Source organism: Cololabis saira, chromosome 19, assembly GCF_033807715.1.
Source record: "Cololabis saira isolate AMF1-May2022 chromosome 19, fColSai1.1, whole genome shotgun sequence".
Lineage (NCBI taxonomy): Eukaryota > Metazoa > Chordata > Actinopteri > Beloniformes > Belonidae > Cololabis > Cololabis saira.
Window position 1 is genome coordinate 31,056,243 of NC_084605.1, and position 25,605 is coordinate 31,081,847.

At 38.4% G+C, this 25,605-nt stretch overlaps 1 protein-coding gene across 2 annotated transcripts; it reads left to right on the top strand.

Annotated features, from left to right (window-relative positions):
* The first annotated feature begins 6,097 nt into the window (after positions 1–6,097).
* On the top strand, positions 6,098–24,606 carry LOC133418831 (cadherin-related family member 1). Of its 2 annotated transcripts, none has more exons than XM_061707694.1 (17): positions 6,098–6,273; positions 6,773–6,868; positions 7,700–7,845; positions 7,927–7,977; positions 8,279–8,368; positions 8,493–8,579; positions 10,042–10,158; positions 12,022–12,165; positions 12,257–12,335; positions 12,461–12,561; positions 12,671–12,874; positions 13,825–13,977; positions 16,813–16,977; positions 17,559–17,626; positions 19,567–19,795; positions 21,274–21,528; positions 23,009–24,606. In XM_061707694.1, the coding sequence occupies exons 1-17, from the start codon at positions 6,210–6,212 to the stop codon at positions 23,543–23,545; spliced, it is 2,586 nt and encodes an 861-aa protein (XP_061563678.1). In that variant the 5' UTR covers positions 6,098–6,209; the 3' UTR covers positions 23,546–24,606. The 2 variants fall into 2 exon arrangements, with proteins under 2 accessions (XP_061563678.1, XP_061563679.1); XM_061707695.1 differs by having other exon boundaries at positions 22,203–23,150.
* The last annotated feature ends 999 nt before the right edge of the window (positions 24,607–25,605 follow it).

A 25,605-nucleotide genomic window follows, 5' to 3' on the forward strand; every position in this document is an offset into this window, starting at 1 on the left:
TTATTGTTTAAGTATTTTTTATTTTTTTTAATGAAAAGTGATCTTGAAATGAACAGAGCGTGAGAGCTGGGGCGACCCCTAATGGATGTCTATCATAAGACAAAACACACTGATACATCTGCAGCATTAAAACATCTGCCGGGCCAGTCTTACCTTTTTTACTACTTGAAATCTATCTTGTTAAATTAGTTCTGGTGTCCAATTCACAGCTATTTCCATTGGTATAGAACGTACCGAATCAATAGTAATTGAGCGGGGTGGGGTTTAAGTGACGCCTCCTACAGGTGGGGCCCAAGAGACGCTATTCAAAACAACCAACCTACCTAAAAATAGTGCTGGGCGGTATGACCAAAAATTTATATCACGGTATTTTTCAAAATTATATCGGTTTCACGTTATATCACGGTATTTTTTTTTCATGCACGACTGGGTGTTAACCACATTTTCTAATGATTTGGAAAGGAATTGCTGCAGTAAATTGGCTTAGAATGGCCTATTTTACTGTCATGAGGAGGATGCATAAATCAAATAAATTTTATTTAGGCATGCTTTTCAAAGAAAAAAATCTTTTACAAAATTACAAGGTAGAAAATATTTATTGAACATAAAAAAACTGAACATTTTTTAATTTCCCAGCATTATGTTGTTTTGGTTCCACCTCCTGGTGAATGTTAGGTAAAATTCTTATGTGGTTACTTTTTGGTTGGCCAACGATTTATGTTTGTGGTGTTGCGCAACCGGTACGGGAGCGTCTATTTCCTTATATTACAACGACGTTATTAATTGTTTGTTTTTTTTTCGCACTTATTCCACCGAACACCGAAAGTGGTTATTTTTGCCATTTTCGGCCGAACAATTTTGGTTACCGAACAATCGGTGCATCACTACTGCTAAACAGTCCCCTCACAAACAGTGTCCAGCGGCGCTACGTTCTGCCGCGCGGTGGAACGTAGCACCGCGCGGCGTTCCCAACGTTGTGTACGCTACTTTACATACTCACCGGTATTACGGTATATGAAAAATTCATATCATAAGAAAAATAAACACCGGTATTCGGTATCAACCGGTATACCGCCCAGCAGTACCTAAAAATGCTGCAGAATCAGTTAGTTTTTACTGTAAAACCAACAGCAGTCATTCACACTTCCTGCGCCATTACATGGCATGTTGGGTGTCGTTTGTTGTTGCTGACTGGTTGTATGCCTATCCATCAGCATCCTATTGGCCACAAATTCTAAGTGTACAGTAGGTGTTTCTACACTGAGAAGAAACATGAGCTATGGGTTAACAGGTGTTGAGTTAGCATATGGACTTTGGATTTGGACGTCTTGAGTTCCAGATGCCGTACATATGGGACGATGATCTTTGTTTTTTATAGTTTTTTGTACCATGTTCACTTGAACGAGCACCATTTTGAGGGAGAAAATAAGCTGTTTCTTGGGGGTTTTGTGTATTCAACTTCCTCTAAAGGTGTGACAGTTTCAATCTTTGAACGCTGCCGAACATCCACATTTTTAAATATACAGAACAGGTCTAATGCTAATTATTACTGAATAATTGTGACCTGTTTTCTAAGCTTTGATACGTGCTTTGATCCGTGCTGCCACAAAGTAATCTGACGGAGAACTACTTACATGCTTTAATATCTGTTATCCACACTCTCAGCAGATTGAGGGAACAGCGGGGTCCACCCGGTAGTCCTTTTCCCCATAAACAGTCGGTGTGTAGTAGCCGATGACAAAGGCTTAGTGTAGTAATCCTCTTGTCCACCATCTGGCTGCTCCTCTGAAATTAAACCTTCAAACCAGGGTCCTTGCAACAGATGCTAACATCTGTAAATATGCAGGTGTTTTGCTCCAGCATGTACACGTGGGGTGTGCAGCTGCCAAGCCTTGTTTTTAAACCTCTGGGATCACGCGCATGCTTTGGGCATGTGTCTCACACAAACTGCATATGAAGGCGAACTAATGTGAGGGATCAAATAAAAAGCAGCAATGGTTGATATTGCTGAAAGCTTCAGGAAGGTGAGCTGTGCCATCACTGGGGATAGAAACTGGCCCTCTGTCTGTCATTTTTGGATTGATGACTCATATCTGGTTAGGATCCAACGGTTTTTAATACTTAGGCTTGAAGCAGATTGATCGTGTGTGTGCGTGTGTGTAGAGAAGAAGACAAAAATAATCCCAAAAAACAGGAGATGTGTGCATGTTTAATTAAAGTTGGCTCCCTGACTATGAACTAAAATTGAAAATATATCCACTAGGGGTGTAACGATACACGATATTGAGGTCACGATAACGATACGATATTATAGCAGTATTTTTTTTAACAACCTTGAATGAGGAATGTATGACTGGAAAAAATTGTCTTTTATTTGAAAGACACAAAATACAAAACAATGCTGTGCATTTGCCCTATTGTTACAGTTTGTAATGCTTTATAACTGTTTAAGTTTTAAAGAGAAAGCCAGGCCAACCATTTTCCACAAACTTAACTAAAAGTAAACGTCAGGTTTGCATTATGCATCTTCAGTTTCATACAAGTACAAATATTAAGCCACAAACTGAATAGTTTCTCTCATGTATGATTTGACTTTTTTCTTTTCCAGAAATGTAACAACTAAAATTAAATAAATAAATAAAAGTAAATAAATACATACAATTTTACATCATAAAAAAGATTGATTCATGCTCACCTTATAAGTGTAAGAAGAGATTTATTTTTGTTACGAAGGTTATTTTAGTAATTCAGGGTTCATTATTTTATAAATATATTCTTTATATTCTGATGTAAATCAGGGACTATAATTACACTAGTCAGTTTATCTGTAGTGATTAGTCTGTTTTAGATTGGGCGGAGTGATACGGCACAGTACAGCACTAGGTGCTGTGTTGTCCACGTGTTATTGTACTCACGACCCGAAAAAGGTTTAATTTAATAAGGTAAGGCTTAACTCTACACCAGACTTAAAAGTTCAGAGCTCAAAACCCCCCAAGAGTCCCGTGATCGGGACCGCAAAACGGTACTACTTTCTCTGAGCGGAGTAAGATTTTGGTCCGCGGGTCGAGGCGCGGTCGGATTCTTCTATTAATACATCTATTAATACATCCATGGGTCGGATGCGCGTTTCTAGTCAACACAATAGATTAATATTAATAATCCAATATCGCGATACACTTTTTCAAATTTCGTGCCACGATATATATCGTATATATTGTTACACCCCTATTGTTGGGCCACCACAAATTCCCAATTATTATATTTACTGGCGTTTTTGTACATAGTTCATTGTAAATATACACATTCTATTTCAGGTGATTGGTAGTAACTTTCAGAGTCTGTTATGTTATGTAAGTGAGTGGAAAATGGGATTTTTTTATGTCATAACAGCAAAAAATGAAAAAAACAACATTAGAATATGGCTCCTATAATGAATAAAGTAGTGTAGTGATTTTCCATAAACAAATACCTTTAATTTGTGCAAGTTGATCCAAGTTCTAGGAGTGCAGTTTGATTGTTAAATAAACCCTTAAAGTGACTAAGTGCCCCACAGATGGAGCCATTTTTTCCTTTAAAGAAGAGACATTTCCCACCATGATGTTTTATAGCAGTGATCACTCAGAAGCCATCTAATTCCCTTTGCAGTAAAAGTTCTCACTAAAGGAAAAGCTGGATCATGTGCATGCCAGCAATATGTCACCCAGCTCAGACACGCGCACACTTCCTCGCCTGGGCAGTGTCACCAAATCCTCTCACAGTTGGTGTCAGGTCAAGCATTAAAAGGTGCTGTCCTCTTGTCACACCCACATAGACTCACTGACTTGTTGACAGTGTGGTGAAGAAAGATTCATTTGGCCAAATCACCTCCAAATCAGTATTATGCTCAACAGGCATTTTCTATCACTTGAAGAGCTTGATGTCTATACTCTACGTCTCATGAACTCTTCCTGTCATTGAAGCTACTGCTGTGGAAACGACCCCTTCCATCCCAACAAAACAACTTTACACGTCACAAAAGGCACATGATGTGGAAGTACATTTATTCAGGTTATACTTTTAATGTCCTGTTATTGAACAATATGAACTTCAAATTCTGGTAGTACATCAGCAATATCTACTGGTTTTTACTTATAGCAAATTATTTTGCATCGTTGGATCATCACAGCAGGTTGACACTCACTAACTGATATTTACATGTTGCAGATAACCTGGACCAGAATTATGTCATGTGAGAAGAACACACTTGTAATAGTCTTTATTGTATTATTTATCTATTTAACGTGTTTGTGGCAGGGTGGAGGTTGATTGGGCATAGGTGTGCCCAATCAACCTCTCCACCCTGCCTAGTTACATAAGAAGTGGCTGCACAGCAGCAAGAGGTCTCTGCTGAAGGTGCTGGTGCACGTGTGTCTGCAGTGAACAAGAATAAAAACGTTTCCTGCACTAAACCCTGTGTCCTCTGTCCTGTCGGTCGGCCCCAGTGGCAACGAGCTTGCTGCAGTGTTACTTTAAAAAGTTGCCATGATGACATTTTTTCCTTACACACATAAGTAGTGCAAGTTTACTCTTCGAAGAACACGGACGATTGCAACTAAATGCACATGCCTGAAAGATTACATTTGAAATTTCAATGTAAGATTTTATTTATTATTTTGCAAGATTATCTGACGGTGATTAACCCCTTGATGCCCAATGTCGCAGCTTCGATAGATGCGTTTCTGAGACCTTTACACCAACCCCCAAATCAAAACAATAAAACAAAAAAAAAGATTTATACAATTAAAAATGTTGTAAAAGGAAATATATTTAATATTTCAATACATAATAAACACTTATGTACCAGGTGTCAATGGTTAACTATGTTGCAGGTTCTGATTGTATGTGGATTAATCTTTATGAGCAGTGTATTATCAAAGACTAAAGATCTCAGCAGCAAATAAATAAAATAAAAAAGTGATACTGTGTTTAACTTAATTTTAGTTCCAGCATAAAAATTCTGGTCATATTTTTTTACTAAAGTAGTACTATTCCCCCAGATTTGGAATATACTTACTATAGATGCTGATTGTAGTGCATTTGTAGTTTCCAGTGTGTTAATGCTTTGTTTTGTATCTTGACTGCATTTTGAAGTTACCAGAGGATCTTCATACAGTATATCCTCTCTACATAAACTGTGTAAAATCTGGCTGAAATCTATTTTTATACCTGTGAGTAGAGGAGTCACACACTCTGCACCTCAACATGAGTCAGTAGAGTTAACACTCTTTACTGAGATGTGAGACAAGTGCGTTATCGACATGACACCTGCTTGTGCACAGATCCAGTTATTAAAAAAAGAAATGGAAAGAAAGTAAAGAAAAGCTGACAAAGCTGTCTTGTGGTCTAACTGGCACAACGTTTCTCAAGCATCATCAGGGTTGAGGATGAAGGTGCCATACTCCCAGAGTGTACAAAGTAAATTCAAGGAGTACTTACAGGACAAATATCATCTTTTTGATGGCATTGTCCCTTTTTAGAGATAAGTGTGTAAAAATGTGAAATCAAATAATCCTTGCCGTTAATTTAGCTGGTTGGAGATCGGTGGCTACAGACTGATGGGTCAGTAGGTTTCTTCACCTTAACTATAAGTGCATCAGAGATCTGTGGCTGTAGCTTAAGCATTTGTTGCTCACGAGCACCCAAGGAGAGCGTCCACTTGAAGCTTAGGCCACTGTGACTAATGAGTATGTTAAAATCCAATAGAGCAGGGAGAGGAGCAGGATAACCCATGGTGGCAACCAACAAACACAAGCACACGATCAGAGAGAATATTTCCTGACGGCTCCTCAAAGTGTAAATCCAATGCAATTCTGTGTGCATTTGATCCCAAACATTAAAAGGCTTTGAATTAACGGAAACCTTTGAATGAGTGTTTGATGCATGTGTTATTACGTGCGTTTCTGAGGTGTGATGATCACGCCACTGTGTGTGAAATCTAAACTCCCATTCCATGTAGTTTTCCTGGCAAGATCGGCGCACGAGCTGTGTGGCAGAAGATGTCTGCGAAGGGAAGGGGTGCGTCACTGGATTAGTGCCTGAGAATCTGTCCCAGCCTCTTCCTCCTGAGCCTGCTGAGACGTCTCCAGAAGGGCACAACACTCGCCGCTTTGCTCGCGTTCCCTCCACCAAGCCTTCCACATGAGCCAGCCAAGCCTTACTTTTGCACCAGGATGAAGGAAGACAAGAAAACGCACGCTTTAGTGTTCCTGCTGCTGCTGCTTCACTACAGCTTGGGTAAGGCTCTGCTTTTCTTTTCTTTTTTACATTGTGTGTGGTTAAGACTTCTTGGCTTGCTCTTATCTGGTTAATCCCCTAACGCAAGGAGGGCATGTCCATCTTAGAGTACACCGCTCATGCTGCTTGTAATTCGTTAAATTAAATGAGTAACGATATGTTTGTTTGAATTTCAACAGTTGGATCTTGTATTTAAAATCTACTTCTCATTCAGCTCGCTCCCCTTTCTTCCTGAGCAACAGTCGTCCCTTAATAATTATTGATTGATAAGTATCATTATCGTAATAAATATCGTAATATTTTAGAAAAATAAAGTCCATGTAATTTATGTGACTTTATTTGGATTTAAACAGTGTATGGATTATTGGTATGTTATCTACAGCTACAAAATTAGCAAAGGGTTAAAAAAAAAAAAACACACACACATACATATAGTATATTTGAACATCTCTCTTCAGCTGAAATAACTGAGAACATGCTTTTCTTTTTCCTCCTGAAGGGCAATCAGACTATGCTCCATACTTTTATGACAATGTTGCAGGCAGCACAAGTGGGAACATGGCCTTCCTCAGCATCTCTGAGGACACACCTGTCGGTAAGTCAAACAGACTGTAAATTTTAGCTGTACTATTTTGGGACTAAACTAACGGTTGGATGCTGTGGTGTGTGATTAAAGGTGTGAATTTGAAGTGTGTGAAACGATTAACGCTGCATTGAGGCTCCAGCTTATCACTGTAATACCTTTTGGACTGTGACGTGCATCACGTGTCGCGTGAAGAAAACAATATGGGTGGTGACTCATCTGACCTGACATCCTTTATCTGGTCTGGGAAACGTGTGGAAACAGAAAATCTGACAATTGAAAGAAAAGCTGTGGCATCTATGCTCCATACTTTTATGACAATGGATCTAAAACAAAGTCAAAACATATCACAATTTAAAAAAATATATAAAGAAACTTTTTTCTCAAAATACAGTGGCGAATAAAAATGTAGATATATATAGATTTATTTAATATGTGTAGATATATAGATTAATATTATGGAAATAAACATGTTATATATATGTATGTATATGGATATAGTAGATATGTTGATAAATGGATGTATATTCATGTTGATATATAGACTTATATTATGCTTTTTGTGTTCTATAAGTAAGCTCATTGATTCTCTTGCTATTTGGGAAAATGTATATAAGATTTAGGGGTAGGACCTGATAAGTATATACTTCAATCCTACTCCCTTTCGAATATGTTGGTGGATCTGCGAGACCTGCCCAAGAGCTGCCTTGTCTTTTTTTGTACTTTATTTTTTTTTACTTTTTTGTATTGTTCTTTTTTAATATGCATATTCGAAATCTCCCCCAAGCAATGCATATTTTCCTTATCTTTGACTTCCATTTCGACTTGTCTTGTTTCTGGCAGGAACGCAGGTATACATCCTGAATGGGACGGATCCAGAGGGGGATCCGGTACGATACGGTCTCACATTTGAGAAGGGCTCCACAGAATACCTTCAGGTAGACCCGAAATCGGGAAACGTGACCCTGGTTCAGGAGCTCGACAGAGAGGTGAGTCCGTCAATGATGACTCTTGAACAAAAACAGAGCAACACCTGGGCTTAAAGTGACAACAAGCCTCTTCTTTTGTAGACCCAAGATGAAATCTCGGTGGTTGTGAGCATAACAGACGGCCGCAATCGAGTAAGTTTTTAGCTGTGGTGCTGTTTTTGTTTTGTCATTACTTGTTTAAGAGGAAAGAATATCACGCAACTAATATACTAACATAGACACTGCATGAAAACAGAAGGGAACTTATTGGCCAAGTAAAGACTTACTGAACCCTGATGCTTAAAAAAAAGCAAAATGCATCTAATTATATTGATTGATTTGACTCTGATCACCTTGTTAATCCTTTCCTGCTCAAACATAATGCAGACCTCGGTTAATTGTGGCCTAATGCAGCTGTTTTGTTTTAAAAAATTATTTTTCTTGTCGCCCTCAGGTTGTTGAGAGAGTTCGAGTGTTTGTCACAGACGCTAATGATGAACCACCTGCATTTCAAAACCTGCCTTTCATCATTAATGTTCCAGAGGTATCAAATATATAACATGAATACACACATGCCTACTTACAACCTCTAAATCTGGACATTAAGTCAAAGGAATGTTAATTACTGAGATGAAAAGTGGGCTTTAACATCATCTTGTTCTCACCAGGACACTGCTCCAGGAAGTAGCGTCTACAGAGTTCATGCAGTGGATAAAGATCTGGGCTCAGGAGGCAGTGTCTCATACCACCTGCAGGTGATTTTACATGCTCTGTTATTACACAGAAAAACTGCACAACTTTATTGGTGAAATTGTACATCTGAACACAACATTTCCCAAAACATAGAAGCTTTTATTTTGATTACCGTATTTTCCGCACTATAAGGCGCACCTTCAATGAACGACGTATTTGAAAACTTTTTCCATATATAAGGCGCACCGCATTATAAGGCGCACTAAATATATGGTAAAATACCGTACTATAGTGGCTGGGGTTGAGTTACGTATCTACCTGATGGAGCTGCGCTACAGGAAATGCTACAAAATCCTACTGCAAATGCAAAAAAAAAAAAACAAGAAGAAAAGTACCGTATGTCAAACTTTATTAACAAAATAAAAATCCGCTTTGCTCCGTCTCTTCAAAGTCGCCATTATGCGAGTCAGCGTTGCTGCTGTTGTCTTGAACGTCTGTGACAATTCCTGACGTTTTTAGCGCCATTACTTTGGCGACACCAACTATAGTACCCAGAATCCCCCTGACTACAGTAACAGAAATGACCGTAATGATCATAAAAAAGGCGCACTGCATTATAAGGCGTACTGCCGGTTTTTGAGAAAATTAAAGGCTTTTAGGTGCGCCTTATAGTGCGGAAAATACGGTATCTTAGACTACTGAGTCAACCGTCAGGCTGAAAAGGTTCTCACTAAAGTGCACCGGTGAGGCATTTATGGCTCCGCGTGCGTAGAAAAGACGCCCGAGCCAACCAAAGCTAAAGGGACCAAAGCTGCCACAGCCTCCTTGCACATGGCATCCAGATGAATTCAGTGTCGATTGGAAGGCTTGACTAATCACATATGAGCTCTTTATGGCTTCAGACCTGTTAAATCTCACACCCTGGACTCTACCCTGAAGCCTGCCAACAAGTTTATCCTCTCAGTTTCTTCAACCTCTTTCAAAAGCATTAACAAGAAATTCCTTTTAAAAGTTACAAGTACCCTTTTTACAACTAGAAGTTTGTGTTTTATGATTGCTTGTTCATTGGTTTGCAAGTAGCCCCACTCTTACCCACAGTAGAGCGATACTGTTCGCTGGTTGATAACTGACGTAACACCATGAGGTGAGGCCTGAGGTCAAGCTGATGTCATGTGAGCTGTGCTGCCATGTGGAGGGAAGAAAAGCGCATTCAAATGATGGGCCAGTGCACCGGGGAACAGATTAATCTGATGCAAGAGAGCAGTCTGGAAATGGTGTTACTTTAGTAGATTAAATTTCAATTAAATTTGAGCAACGGCACTGAGGGCTTAATAGGAGCTCAGGCGTGGTGCTGGCCAACAGCTGACAGCACAGTAGTTGTTACCACTCATGTGTCAGCTATCGATAAAGCCATCTGAACACGACAAGGTTGAGGTGAAGCAGGTTGACAGGCAATACTGGTCACCGCTTACATTTTCTCCATTGCATTCTGTCCAACTAACTGCTTGACTCTTTCTTTAATAGAGTTCCCCCTTTGCCAAGTTCACCATTGATGGACACAGCGGGATTCTCAGAGTCAAACCTGGCGAGACTCTGGACTATGAAACCACACCGACACATTTTGTGACAGTAATTGCCAAGGTGAGAGGGTGTTTTCCTTCTGTGATGCTCTAAACACATTTACACTGTCATTTGCTCTGATCTCAGTAATTACAAGTTCCAAATCTGTCCATGTCCTCCACATTCACACCATGTATTTTAGGTAATTATCACATTTAATTAAGCAACACCTCGGTTATAACATGGCTTGAAGGAAAGATAAACATGCATTTTTTTCAAATTTCATCTGCAAACAAGTTATACAAATTCTAATAGCTTATACCTTTGCTGAGTTTGTAAAAACTTGGCAGCAAAAGTACACAGGGTGGATTTTCAATTTCCAAAGATTAAATCTCAAACCAAGATTAGGCCTTTTACTTTTCTTAATCTGGATAGAAAGTGGCATACGCTCATAGAAATATGAGAAGGGGATTTCTTAAAAAGAACTCCTCTTCCTAAGCAGGGGTTAAAGACAAGACAATCCTCCTAGAGAATCCCTCTGCACAAACACTCAGTATATGTGTTGTGTGCTGTTTGTGCTGAAATCACAATTGTTTTTAAAGAGCCACAAAAACATATTATACTTCATTTTGTATGATATTGTCAAATAGTTCCATATAAGTAGCATGAACCCATTAAAGTATGATTTAATTACTGCAGTCAGTAACTGATTTAAGACAATAAATTAGCAGGGAAAAAGCTTCAAAAATGAAATATTTATGGAGGCTTTAACGATGGTTGTTAACACCCCTGTTCCTGTTTTTTTAATCCCAATGAAGCTGAGTTTGGATAATTCAGACACTTCCTGTCACGGCCATCATGTAGATAATTCTAATTTCTAATTAACAAACCCTCATAAACCAAAACACGATGCACTTCTACCTTTATAGCTGCTAAGAGTTATGAATCATGTGAGCTGAATAGCTTCCAAGACAGAAACGTTTAAATTGAAAGTTGTTGGTTCCAATTCTAGGCAGACATCAAACCACTTTCTTTTATATAGTCTGACTAAACCACACACAAGTCATACATTCATCTCTTGATGCAAATGTGCTATCCATATTTCATTTTAATTCAGTAGGTACCAGTGTATTAGTTCAATAGATCTAGATTTGAGCAACACATTTGGTATCCCTTGTCGTGATGTGAAAAAACCCTTCAATTTTAACAATAAACCAAATGTTTGAACCTTAAGTCAGATAAAAGAATATAAAATAAACTTTTAGTCTTAAACTCATCAAAGCAGATTTTATTATAAATTTCACTGGATTCAAAATAAAGTCATTGGACTCCAGCAGGAACCTTGAAGCAGTGTCTTTAGGCGATGGACAAACAAAGAAGTACTATGATTAGCCACAGATACTATACTTCATATAGATATACAGGACTGTCTCAGAAAATTTGAATATTGTGATTTTCTGTAATGCAATTACAAAAAAAAAAAGTCATTCTGACATTCTGGATTCATTACAAATCAACTGAAATATTGCAAGCCTTTTATTATTTTAATATTTCTGATCATGGTTTACAGCTTAAGAAAACTCAAATATCCTATCTAAAAAAAATAGAATATTCTGTGAATCTTAATCTTAAACTGTAAGCCATAATCAACAATATTAAATTAATAAAAGGCTTGCAATATTTCAGTTGATTTGTAATGAATCCAGAATGTATGACATTTTTGTTTTTTTAATTGCATTACATAAAATAAAGAACTTTATCACAATATTATAATTTTCTGAGACAGTCCTGTATGTCTAGCATCCACGAGACTCAATTAGTACTGAACTAGAATAACATTTACCACTATTTGTGTATGGACATTTTATACATGTTTACCACGTGTTATGTTGTATTGGAGTAGTGGAGTAGTTCTGCTGTCTGACTCCCTGCTGGTTTTCCCAGGATGGAGGTGGAAAGTACAAGGACAAGAAGCAGGTGCTGACCTCCACAGCCACTATAACAGTCAACGTCCTCGACGCTCAAGACATGCCTCCATCCTTCATAGGAACCCCATACTTTGGCTACATCTATGAAGTCTCAGTCCCTGTAAGACTTTGTGTCACTCTCAGCACTGATAAAATGTTGATGCTTTTGCTTACATTAAGTCATTTTTATTATTATTATTATTCACTTTCAGGGCTCTGAAATATACACAGTGTATGCCAAAGATGGAGATCAAGGCAATCCCAACTCTATACATTATTCCATTATTGATGGTAAGAATAACACGCAAATTGATCATTTGTGGTATTTTATGTTATGGTGGTGTAGCCTTTCTTTGTTTATTTTTTCCTGGTTGATCATTTTAAGATCATAACCAACATGCCATGTCATCTTGCAGGTAGTGACGGTGTTTTTGACATTAATGGCACCAGCGGTTGCATCACCCTGGCAACTCATCCATCATTTCTGAAAAATGAACTTTATGAGATTAAAGTCAGGGTAATACTCAGCTTTTGGTTCTCCTCCACTCAGATCTTGGAGATTACTGTTATTACACTCAAACACTGTCACTTCTGAGCGTGATGGCCTATGTTATGTTTAAATCCAGGCATCTGAGGTCGGGTCGAACAACCATCAGGTGGACTACGACATTACCACGGTGACAGTCCGGGTGGTGGATCTCAACAACCATCCTCCCACCTTTTATGGAGAAAACGGTCCTCAGAGCAAGTTTGAGGTCACAATGTTCGAGCATCCTCCCGCGGGGGAGATCCTGCGAGGATTCAAGATCACAGTCAATGACTCTGATCAGGTCAGTTGGCTCCTACATGTTATGTCATTTATCTGTTAAGTCGGTGTTTTTAATGTGTTGTAACACCTTTTTATCTCACAGTATATTCTTTTTGAGGTCATTTGGTGACAGATCAAGTAATACCCCTATGGCAGGGGTTGGCAACCCTCGGCTCTAGAGCCGCATGCGGCTCTTTAGCGCCGCCCTTGTGGCTCCCTGGAGCTTTTTCAAAAATGTTTGATCTTTTTTTCTTCTTTTTCTCTTTTTTTTCTTTTTTCTTCTTTTTTCTCTTTTTTTCTTCTTTCTTTCCTTTTTTCTCTTTTTTCTTCCCTTTTTCCTTTTTTAATCTCGACATTTCGACTTTTTTCTCAACATTTCGACTTTTTTCTCGACATTTCGACTTTTTTCTCAACATTTCAACTTTTTTCTCGAGATTGTACTTCAACATTGATCTCAACATTTCGACTTTTTTCTCGACATTTCGAATTTTTTCTCTCGACATTTTGACTATTTCCTCGACATTTTGACTATTTCCTCGACATTTCGACTTTTTTCTCGACATTTCGACTTTTTTCTCAACATTTCGACTTTTTTCTCAACATTTCGCCTTTCGCCATTTGCCTTCATTCTAAGGTTTATACAAGACTTTTCATTTTTTGCGGCTCCAGACATATTTGTTTTTTGTGTTTTTGGTCCAATATGGCTCTTTCAACATTTTGAGTTGCCGACCCCTGCCCTAAGGGTACAACATTGTCTGAATATCATTCAACCAGTCTTTAAATACATGTGGTAATACATAACTATTGGACATAAAATGTTCAACAACTACTTTTTCCATCACGCTTTGCAGATTTTCCAAATATTATTCTTTAAAATCTCTTTTGATCCTAGTTAGCGAGACGACCCTTCCATCTCATTGCTTATCTGGGCATTTACATATTTGTTATCTCTGGATTTTGGCTGGTTTTCAGGGAGCAAATGCCAAGTTTAAACTGAGGCTGGTGGGGCCGAGTCGAGTGCTTCGTGTGGTTCCCCAGACGGTCCTGAATGAAGCCCAGGTGACCATCATCGTGGAGGACACATCCGGCATCGACTATGAAAAGGGATCAACCCTCACTTTTAAGGTAAACCCTCATTTTTAGCTGTTACTGATGAGTAAAGGTGGGCATAAATATATCAAAATGCATTTCAAAATCAAATATAACCCTTTCTTGTGAGAGGGCTGTTGCCTGAGGACAGCTGGAGGAGACTTCAGACTTGGGGCCAATCCCAGTACACCCCCTACTTTCTACCACTAGTCCTCACTCACTACCACTAGCCCTCACCCACTACCACTAGCCCTAAAAATTAGTAGGGCCCTTGTAATCTTCCCTAGGGATTGGGACACCACTTGCGTGGTTTACGTTCGGGTACGTAAGCGACTGCGTAGTTACGTTTGCACATACGTCACACCATATCAGGAAGCCCAGAGCTAAAAGCAAGTTTTAATTTCCGCTGTAGCGCTGTTAATATGTCACTTTATTAAGTTTTAATATTTTTTCAGGCGTAAAAGTAACAGTTAAGATCCCCAACCTGGGCTCAGTTTATCCAAATAACGCCTGTTAAGAAATTTGATCCGATGTTTTCAGGGGATATCTAGAGCCGCCGGCTCAGGAGCTGATTTATGGTTCGGCGTTAAATCAACGCAGAGCCTACAGCGTAGGTTACGCAGCGATGCGCACCGTACGCAACGCGTCGCCGCGTAACCTACGCCGTAGGCTCTGCGTTGGTGTAACGCAGAACCATAAATCAGCCTTTATTCTGGCGAGATCTGAAAAAACGAGCAAGCGAGTGATTATATACATTCACTGAGTGAATATTATGAAAGTAAAATATATATTTCTCGCTAGAAATGTAATCAAAACGCATTTTTATGCAGAAACTAACTCAAAATATTGATTTTATTCACAAGAAATGTCCATGTTTTTTCGTTTGATTCAGTCTGCAAATGACGATGAAAAGCATTCTGGGAAATCTTTCTGGCCCTAGGTCGCGAAGTCAGCATCTGAAAACCCTCGCTCTGAAGTGCTAGATTCATACCTACTAGCCCTCGTTTTGGCCACTTGCCCTAGATGCAAAGAGGAATTGGGACACCACTACCCTCACGGGAACACGCAAAATTTAGGGGTAGGACTGAAAAGTAGGGCTAGGGGGGGATTGGGACTGGCCCTTACAGTTGTAAGATAGCATACAACCAAAGGCTGTGGTTGATGTAAACAGTGTTTCATTTCTTCTCTGTGTTTCACAAACTAGAAACACAGCAGTAATGTTGTTAAAACAACTATAAGACACTACATTTTCATGTCCACTTCACAGCTGACATTAGCGTGAACCCATCAAGCTAAATGTTGACATACTGTATGTCTGTGTTTCTTTAAAGAACAAAACTGAACTAATACAGCAAAGATGTTGCACTAGATGTGAGTTAAATCTAGTAAAATACAGCATTGTTAATAGTTCACCTACACTGGGACTATTTTCTTGTTACCTGCCTGGAAAGTTTTGAACGATTCCCCTACCATGGGCATAGCTTTTCTCAGTTATGTCATCTCGTAGACAACTTAGAACGTATTTTAGTATTTATAATATTCCAAATTCAAAATATGAAGCATTTTGATACAAATCTTTCACACTTTTCAGCGCTCAAATACAAATTAAAAAATGCATTCTGTATTCAGGATGAGTGTTTAAAAAGTATCTATCAATAATATTACCCATCCCTGTCAATGAATGTCAAATAAATCAGTTTACATCATGGGATTTTTATTTATTTATTTGTGCGTGTAAAAGGTCTGTTACAAAGTCTAAAATGTATACTAAAGGTGGGATTGAACCGCTTGTAATGCTTAATTTGTTGTTTGGCGCCTGGGAAACGGACATTTTAGCAAATGTCAAGCAAAGAAAGAGCAGCTTTCTTGCACGAGTCCGGACTGGTTTGAGGATTCAAAAGAGGTTTTTAGGAGGAGAGTTTTAAAAGGTGGCATGTAATACTGCTGCAGTGTAACATACGACAAAACGTACTGTATGTGTTCTGGGGACTTTAAAGGATTTAAAGTCATTCTAGCATACCCACAAAATAAAACTCTAAACATGTAATGAAGCGTTGTTTGTGCTCATTATTATCTCTTACAGTGAATGTTAGAAATCAGTGTATCAAAGAGGCCAAAATGCAACTGAAATAATCTGAGTTTTTTATATTCACTTTCTTTTTCCCAATGACTGCGTTTCCATGCATCAATAACCCTTTTAAAACCCGAATATTGGCAATAACCCGAATTCCATTCCGTCCATGTAAACACCAATAACCCCTTTGAATAACCCGAATTTGCTCATATTCCGGTTTTAAAAAACCCGAATATGACCCCTGGGTTACTCCTTTTAAAACCTGAATATTCGGTCATGTAAACACCAAACGGAATATCCCTGGTCTTTTGAGTCCAGGAAGTTCTTCTAAACACGGAGAAGCGCAAGACCACGCCACACTTTTAGAGTGAGGAGGAGACTAATCACTTCATAAATGTAATGAAGGATATGAACATTTTGGCATTTGTAAATGGTAGAAAGTACGGGGATAGCGAGATTTTCAAGAAGGTGAGCGAAAAGTTGCGCGAAGCAGCATTTGTTTTGAATTTGGATACAGGAAGAAGAAGCGGAAATGATGGGAATTGCGTCAGGATGTTCTCCCTGCGTCGCTGGTTTGATCCAGATATCCCAAATGATGAATCACCATGTAAACGCAATATTCCGAATGTTTCAGTAACCAGAATATTAGCAATAACCCGAATTTTGCCTGCATGTAAACGTCATTGATACTACAGTCTTGCACATGTGCTGATGTGGATTTTGATCTTTCTCTAAGTGGACATCATCTGAACCTGCCTGCACTAAAATGAATTGTATTGTTTTGTTTATCTCTGTAGTTGCTTGCAGTGGAAATCGACACTCCTGAGCGGTTCAGCGCAACGGCGGACATAGTCATCAACCTGCTGGACACAAACGACAACGTCCCCACATTCACATCTGAGTATTACATCGCCAGGGTGCCCGAGAACTCACCTGGGGGCTCCAGGGTCGTGTCTGTAACGGTGAGTCAATTGTGATTAAACGGCGCTTCCACCCAGACAAAGTGATTGTATAATCCATCAGTCCTGCGGTAAATGCATATTGCTCAGTGCAGTTCATTAGATGAAAGCAGGTTGAATCCCCCCCCCCAAAAAAAGAATAACCATTTAGTTTTAGTTGTGTTATGCGTAAGACATAACGCATTCATAGGCATATGCCCTGTTTTGCTAAATTTGTTGCTCACGTTGCATCAGGCTTTATATAATGTTCAATACGCTGGAGCAACATGTCCACGCTGCACAGAATGTAGAAAAAAGCTTGAGGTTAATCATGCTGACCTCTCCTTACATCCCCTCTCAGCACACCAAGAGACTCCGCCCTCTGTTCAGGAGCTTAGGGCCCTAGCTGGCCATCCACAGCAACTCCAGGAACAAAAAAAGAAGATATAAAATGAAAATAAAAGACCTATGAACTCTATTTTTGTAATCTCCGAGTGTCATCAGCTAACTAATCTTGTTCACGAAGCATACATTTTCTAAACTTACATAAGTTGTACCCTGCAGAAGCATCAGGAGTTTAATCTCTGTTCTGATTATTCCTCCAGGCAAATGATCCAGACTCAGGAGCTTGGGGTGAAGTCAAATACACGATTTATGGATCAGGATCAGATTTGTAAGTAAAATCCTTCCTATCCTACCAGTTTAGAATCAGTCTGATCAAATATTTGGCTCTCGCATTTAAGCAAGATGCATTTTACAGACTAAAAAGTGATTTTGTCGGTGGTATTTAAGTGTGTTTGGTAATCTTGGAGATCTCACCCAGCAGTACACTAGCCTGGATTCATCGTAATGTATTTTTAATGGAGGAGGAACTTATTTCATTGGGCCCTCTGCTGCACAAACATCTCACTCCAAAATGGCTGCGAGGTGCCGGCTTATCTCCTTAATTGGATTGGAGGGTTAAAATTAGACAGCCTGGCTCATCTCACACAAGCAGAGCCAATTAGCATGCAATGTGACAGCTGGAGCCACAGAAACGGTAGCTTTGAAAAGCAAAGCAGCATGCAACAGGGAGAAAGTGAGAATTTATGCTCAGCTCCAAGCGGCGCCCTGAGTTAATTGTGTGAAATTCGTCAGTTTCACTTGCGAATATTCACAGAGGAGAACAAAGCGGAAAAGTAAGCTGAAAAACATAGCAGCAAGCCGGAACCACATTCAGAAAGAAAGTGAAGTGGTAGATGTTAAAACTCCTGCGTGAAGTTATATAGGAGTTTGTAATAACATATTTCATATTCTTTTTCTCTGTTCTGCACACAAGATGTTTACGATAAGAAATTTGGGAAAGTCTTGTTGACCTTGATCTGGCGGAGAACACAAACAGTGAGAAATGCTATTAAAAAAAGGTCGATAGTGGTCATAAGTGATGAAGAACGTGTGCACCTTCAGGGAAATCTGGACGAAATGGATCTTCAAAAATCTGGGGGGGAGAAATAATAATATAAAAACACTGTGATTCTAATTTTCCATTTACTGAAGACACTAAGAACTGTGTGTAACTTAATTTTGTGTATTGATATTAATCCATTCCTGCATTTGAAGATGCCAACACGTTTAATGAAGAGTTGTGAAAGTAACACTTTTACAACTCCGTTATGTTGCCATTTCTTCTTATAAAAAGTGTTTTGTGAAAATACCAAGTAATGAAACATCTCTTTTCATATTTTGTCCCATGCCTCCTGTTTTAAAAAAAGACAACTTTAGGGTGTTTAATAAGTGTAATAATACGCTTTGAGTGGTTGTGTCTTTTTTCCCTTTCTTTTTTTTTTATTCTAAACTTCTTCATCATCATCCGTAGTTTCACAATGTGGCAAAATGTGGTTTTGCCTTATCTTGACTTTAAAAAAGTACAAGTACATCCCTGGAAAGCTGCTTCTTGTAGTGCATGGCAAAGTGTTTGTGTAGATGTATCACCAATTAATGAAGGATGGCTCCTGGTGTGAACAAGTGTGATTGATCAGAGATGATGGGTGTCCACTTAAGGATCCATTGCCCTTTATATTCTGAAAAAGGTTATGATGGATAGTGGGGGGTTTCTTGTGCAAAAAGTATTAAAAAAAACATTTATATCACATCTTAAAGAAATAGTACAATACATTTTACATCATTACTATCTCTAGCAATTTTCTTCAATATCATATGTGCCTGAATGAATGTATATTAGCAAACAACATGAAGCTGAAAAAAGACAAAACATCTTCATATCATGTGTAATGAAATAAAAGCAAATGCATTAAGAGCTTCCATTATCTATCTATACCCGCTTTATCCTGTGCAGGGTCACGGGGGTCTGCTGGAGTCTATCCCAGCTATTTTCAGGCAACAGGCAGGGGTTACACCCTGGACAGGTCAACAGTCCATCACAGAGCTCATTAAGAGCTTCACTTTCCCTAATTCCTCCCTTTTTGTATATTGTCTAAACTTTCAGCGAATTGGGCTTGAAGTATCTCTTGCAGTGAAATGTCATGCCTGTGTCTGAAACAACTGGCTTGTTGGTGATGACACAGAATGGACGTCTGCAGCTGCCACTCACGCAGTAACTGATCTTCCCCGCAGGTTTACTATCAACCCGTCATCAGGTCTCATCTCCACACAGCCCTGGACCAGCCTAGACGCAGAGGTCAGGTCCAAATACAACTTTTACGTCAAGGCTGAGGATTCGGAGGGCAAGTACGGCCTGGCTGAAGTCTTTGTCACCGTTCTTGATATGAACGACCACCCTCCAGAATTTGACGAGACACTAGTGGAGAAGACCATGATCATTGGCATGCCTGTCAAAGTTGAGGTAAATCACACTGCATCATTTTCATCTCGCCGATACAAAGACACAGCCTCAGCTGTTAACTACTTCAGATGTTTTTTGTTGTTTTAAACACATTCCCAAATATTCTCAGCTTGCAGTCTTTTAAGTTTCATATATTTTGGGGCCGGTTTTTCAGTATTTTGAAAACTTAGAATAAGCTCCTTATCAATTAATTTCACTGAAATTAAATCTCATCAACAAAATCAGAATCAGAATTACTTTATTGATTACTACTTTGTGTCATAATGTCATTATATTGAGTTCGAGTCATGTTACAAAGACGTAAGAAGTTTTGTTGGCCTCTTTAATTTGGGTCAGGAAGCAATTTCACTACAAAGACTGGATATAAAAGATGGATATCGTCCCCATGACTTCTGCCTTTGGTTTTTCAACTCCTCTTATGGAGCTTTAAGTTTTTTCATTTGGTTGTAGTCAGTACTCAAGTTGTAAAATAAAATCAGGGGGGATGGTGGATTTTATCGTACGGGGACAGATAATTTGTGCTGATTACAAATAATATAATATATTACAAATAATAGCACTGACCAAAACACCTGCAGAAATACTGCAGGAATGACATAGCAGCAGTAAAATGCAGCCTTCTGTAAGCTTTAAATATCCACTGGGCTTACATCAAATACATCAAAACACAACAATAAAAACAGTTTTCTGAACTTATCAATATGACTCTGTCCTTCACAGGATAAGTAAAATGGATCACTGCAGAAACTCAAAATCTTAACAAGAATATTTGTCTTATTTCTATTTAAAATGTCTCATTTTAGTAAAAGAAATCTCATTACACTTAAAACAAGACTCATCACTGGAAAAAACAACAATTTTCACCTGTTTCAAGTAGATTTTCACTTAAAATAAGTAGAAAAATCTGCCAGTGGAACAAGATTTTTTTGCTTGTAATGAGAAGATAAATCTTGTCCCACTGGCAGATTTTCCTACTTATTTCAAGTGAAAATTTAACTGAAACAGGTGAAAATTGTCACATTTTTCTGGTGTTATTTTTCTGGTGATGACTCTAAATGTTGAAATAGCAGTAAAACCACATTCATTGATGAAATGACATAAGGGATGGAAAGGAGGGATGGCAGTTTTACAGGGGGGATGATTTGGACCGTTTTTATTTCAGGGGGGGATGCCATCCCCCCTCATCCCTCCTCATCCCCCCTCAACTCCAGTACTGGTTGTAGTCATGTTTCATTAGCCAGAGAAAGAGGGGCTCTGATTTGGAGTAAAGGGATCTGCAGGAACTAACTTGCTTTTTGAATCAGCCTCAAGTGGTCATTCAAGAAACTGCAGTTGCAGGGGTTGGCTTCATTTTTCAGGCTCTAAGGCCGCTTCATGGTTGGCACACTTAACGATAACAGATGAAAAAATGAGCAATTCGCTTTTTTCGTTTAAGTAAATTTGAATTTTCTTGTTGTGTAAATTGTTACTCCATGTAGGCAATGGACGACGACGCAGAGTCTCCCAACAACGTCATTGAGTACTCCATCATGACAGCCGACCCTGACAACGCATTTGACATCAACGCAGACACTGGGGAGATCAAACTGAAGCCCTTCATCAAGTCGATGGAGATTGTACAGAACATCACCAAGCAGAAGGACTGCAGGTGGTCTCTGGTGGTGCAGGCCAGGGACCGAGGTTCTCCGTCCTTCAGTACAACGGCCGTGGTCAATATCGATATCACGGAAGCGGTAAGACTTGCTTTGACTTGCAGCATGCTCACACTACTTCCTATTGCACACCTGAGCTGTAGATTAAAGCATTTTAACTTGAGGCAGTAGACCCTTTTTGCACTTCTGCTTTAGATTAAATCAGCTCCCTTGTTGCAGTCGGCCATATTTCTCTGTCCTTGAAGGATAACACTGGTTGGTTGTTTTCCTGCAGAGTTACCAAAACCAGAGCTGAAGCCTGATGAAGCTAACCTTCTGCATGTGTCCTAAAGATATTAAAACTACATTCAATGCTTTGACTAATAAACTTGACAATATTTGTAGATTTTTACAAGTGGATCTATAGGACTGGGATCAAAATATTGGCCCTTTATATTCTTTTCAGGGTGTGTTTTAGTGCTACTGTTGTATTTTTAGTTTTTTTTCCGCATCTTTTGGACAAGAAACGTATTTTAAGCATTTTGGTCATGAAGTAAATGGTTTTAACTACAGAATGTACAGTATGTTTATAGAGTTCATTCATTTTAGTCTCTGTCATAAAATGTAACTTTTAATGGGGAAAACCATCGTATCATTTAAAGTTTTCATTCATCATACATTTCATTTATTCGCTTGCTTTGCATTCATTCTGTCACTCTACATGCTGACTTGATGCTTTTGGCTTTTGTTTCTGTGTTGTGTATCGTGCTTTTCAGATCAAAGGTCGAATTATATCGTACTTCATGGGCCTCAGCAGGCGTCCGATGATGATTATCGGAATTTTATCCAGCGTTGTCACCTCCCTCATTTTACTGACAATCTGCATATCCACAGTCCTGTACTGTAGCGCGGTGAAAAAGTCCCGAATCCACCCTGAGAGTAACTATATTAAAGTCATCCGCAGAGTCAAGATGTAACTGGTACTGTGAGCCCGCAAGGCGTGGCCAGCTCAGCTGGAACTTGTCTGTAAAAGAGTACTTGAGCACCTTCATTAGGGGAGTACTGAAGCAATATATAGATATTTAAAAACTCATGTACAGATAAAAAATTATTTTTTATAAAAATATATTAACAGTGTAAAAGAATGTATACATTCAATATTTTCTACAAATTATTTTACGAGCTAGAAACCAAAATTGATCAAATTGATGAAGATTTATTTGGATTTTTTTTTTCTAGTTTTATTATTTTTCATTTTTCCCACAAACATCACTGTTCTTGTCTCATGAACCATCATCCATCTCGTCCAACCCTCATCAGTGCTAATGCACCGCACTGCCAGACGCATTCCCAACAACTAGAGTTGTTCCTAGATCTTAGCTTTGCATCAGCAGTCCTTCACCGTAGGACGACAGGTGACTGTGTGTGAGTGTGAAAGCATTGTGTGGTTTGTAGACATGTTGTTTGGGCCTCCTCTGTCAGTGCTATGCACATTCACATCGCTTGCTTTCCATGCTTCAGACACATCCTGCATTGAGGCATAGACTCAGATTCAAATGACTGTATTTGTGCTCTTTTACAGACTCCTCTCAAGGGGCCTATGGCGGCCTTTTTAATGAAAAGTAGGGACAATCCTATGAAAGCTTTAGGCATGGTCACTTTTATCATTACTGTATTGGTAGGACTGACAGTCTTGATCTCTACGGCTATGTACTTGCGCAACACAAAGTCCAACCGGATCATGCCAGCGCGCCGCATCATTAAAAGGAAACCCAGGGACCAGCAGCCCTGGAACTTGCCAATTATCAAGTTCAGCAACAACGCAGATAAGTTCCTCGTCACTGATCCAGAGAGCAGCCCCCAGCAGGAGCCTGGCAGCCCCCGACCCAAGCCTCCACCACCTATTGCTCCTTGTCTGCCGCCTCCACCTCCATCTATCACACGGCTCAGTGAGAGGCCTCGGGCAGTTCCGACAATATCTGGTGTGCTGGCCTCAAAAGGATCAAGGAAAGCAAAGTCTGGCCGCCGCAAAGAGGGAAACTTGAGCTCTGCTTTGGTGTCAGAGCTGAAAATGAAGCTGGAGCAAAAAATCAATGAGAGCAACCAAGGTTATTATTAACTTAAGCTACACAAGTCTGTGGTTCAAAGTCACTAGGTGGACCAACCTAGAGATTATTCATGAGTAAAAGGTAATAACAGGACAGTTTACAGATTTCTATGTCTTAAGGCAAGACTTTAAAGAGGTGGGGTGTGCTGCGTCTTCAGCTGACCGAGTTTTGACCGAGGTCAAAGCTTGAGTTGGTGGGACAGTCACAGATAATTCACCACACTGCCATATTACGGATTACGTCATTTTAACAGTATGAAGCAGCAATGTAAATTGTCCTGAGAGAGGATTACAAAGACTTACTGTGTATACATGAGTTGCATAACATCCTGAAAAGTGTAATGCTCACAGCTCTACAATGGTTTCAACACAAAATAGGATTTTTTTCTTAATAAATCTTGAAAAGAAAGAAGTGTAATCTTGCTCAGGAACATGCAGCTGAAGGAAATGGTCATGGGAAAATATTGCTTATAATGAAGTGCTAAAGGAATTATGTGTTCATATTTTTACTGTGTTACATCAGCCGCTTCAAAGCTGAGAAATTGCTCCTTTGTATGATTACAATGTGCCACTGTAGAAAAACAAGCCTGCTTTATTTAGTAAGGTAACTATAGAAAAATGCTTTTATATTAAACTACATATGTCCATTTTAAGTGTACAGCATTGTATTATTTTAAGTATATATATGTAAATATACTGTATATGACAGGATTTCCAGTTGTATGTTGTAGTAAATATGATATTATAAGCAAATCCACCCCCAACAAGATGTTGATGATGTTTTAACAATTCAAGCTTGCAAAGTAACGTGTTAATAACTCGCTCGGACAATTTTCTTCATAAATATTTAAATGTAGTTTTCGTCAATCGTTTGAGGTCCACACACTATTACTGTCCATGTCCATTTAATGCCTTCAACTGCAGGCAAAGAAGATGTCATCGCTGTAATAAATAATGCGTATCTGACTATATCTCATTTTATTTCTGTTGAAATAAATTGAGATCAACTATATACCATAAATATGAAATACAAATGCCTGGTTTTTGAAGTAACATATTTGTACCGTCTTTGTACTGTTTTGATTTTAAATAAATATTCCAAAATCATTTACATGGAGGAGAGCTATTATTTGGTTTCACTTTTTTGTTTTGTTTCATTTTAAATAGATTTTTTTTAGATTAATTTTTATATGTTTTAGTTTAAAAATATTGTATGAAACCATTTATATTATTTATTTATTTATTTATTTATTTATTGTTTTTTTTATTCATTTATTTAGTTTGATTATTGGGGTGGTACAGAGGTCTAACAGATTAAAATATCAAATATGATACATCAGGCATTAAATTCTGAATCTTTCTCTAATCTTTCTTTTGAGAGGTTTTCTTGCTATTTGGATATTTCTGAGAGTTTTTCATTAAAACAAGTCAGTATTTAAATTCATTTATATTGCTTAAGAAACCTGGTCACTTAAATGCTTTATTTTCCCTGTCTTGCTTAAGCAGCAGATATATATATATATATATATATATATATATATATATATATATATATATATATATATATATATATATATATATATATATATATATATATATATATATATATATATATATATATATATATAAGTTATATATATATATATATATATATATATATATATATATCTCAATCAATTGTTTGTTTGAGTCTTTCATCAGTTAAAGTAGCTGTAAACAACACCTCAAGCCAGGTGGCTATAAGATGACCCAGCTTAGTGCATTGACTGAACAATTAACAACAAGTTAAACTAATTTAACATCTATATTTCGGTATAATTCACTGGGCAGATACAGTTGGCTTTAAAGATGCCATTAAATGGAAATATCATATCCTGCTGACAAGGATTCAGATAGAAAATCAGTTTAATCTGCTTAACGGCGTATGTGAATTCATTGCCAAACACTGCTTATGTAATAAATCCTCTCAATGGTTGTACAGAAAAATCTGAGCATGTCTCAGCATTTGTCTTCTCTTTAATCCACATGAAAAACATTTCATTCCATTACAAGACAACATGTGTGTGGGGACT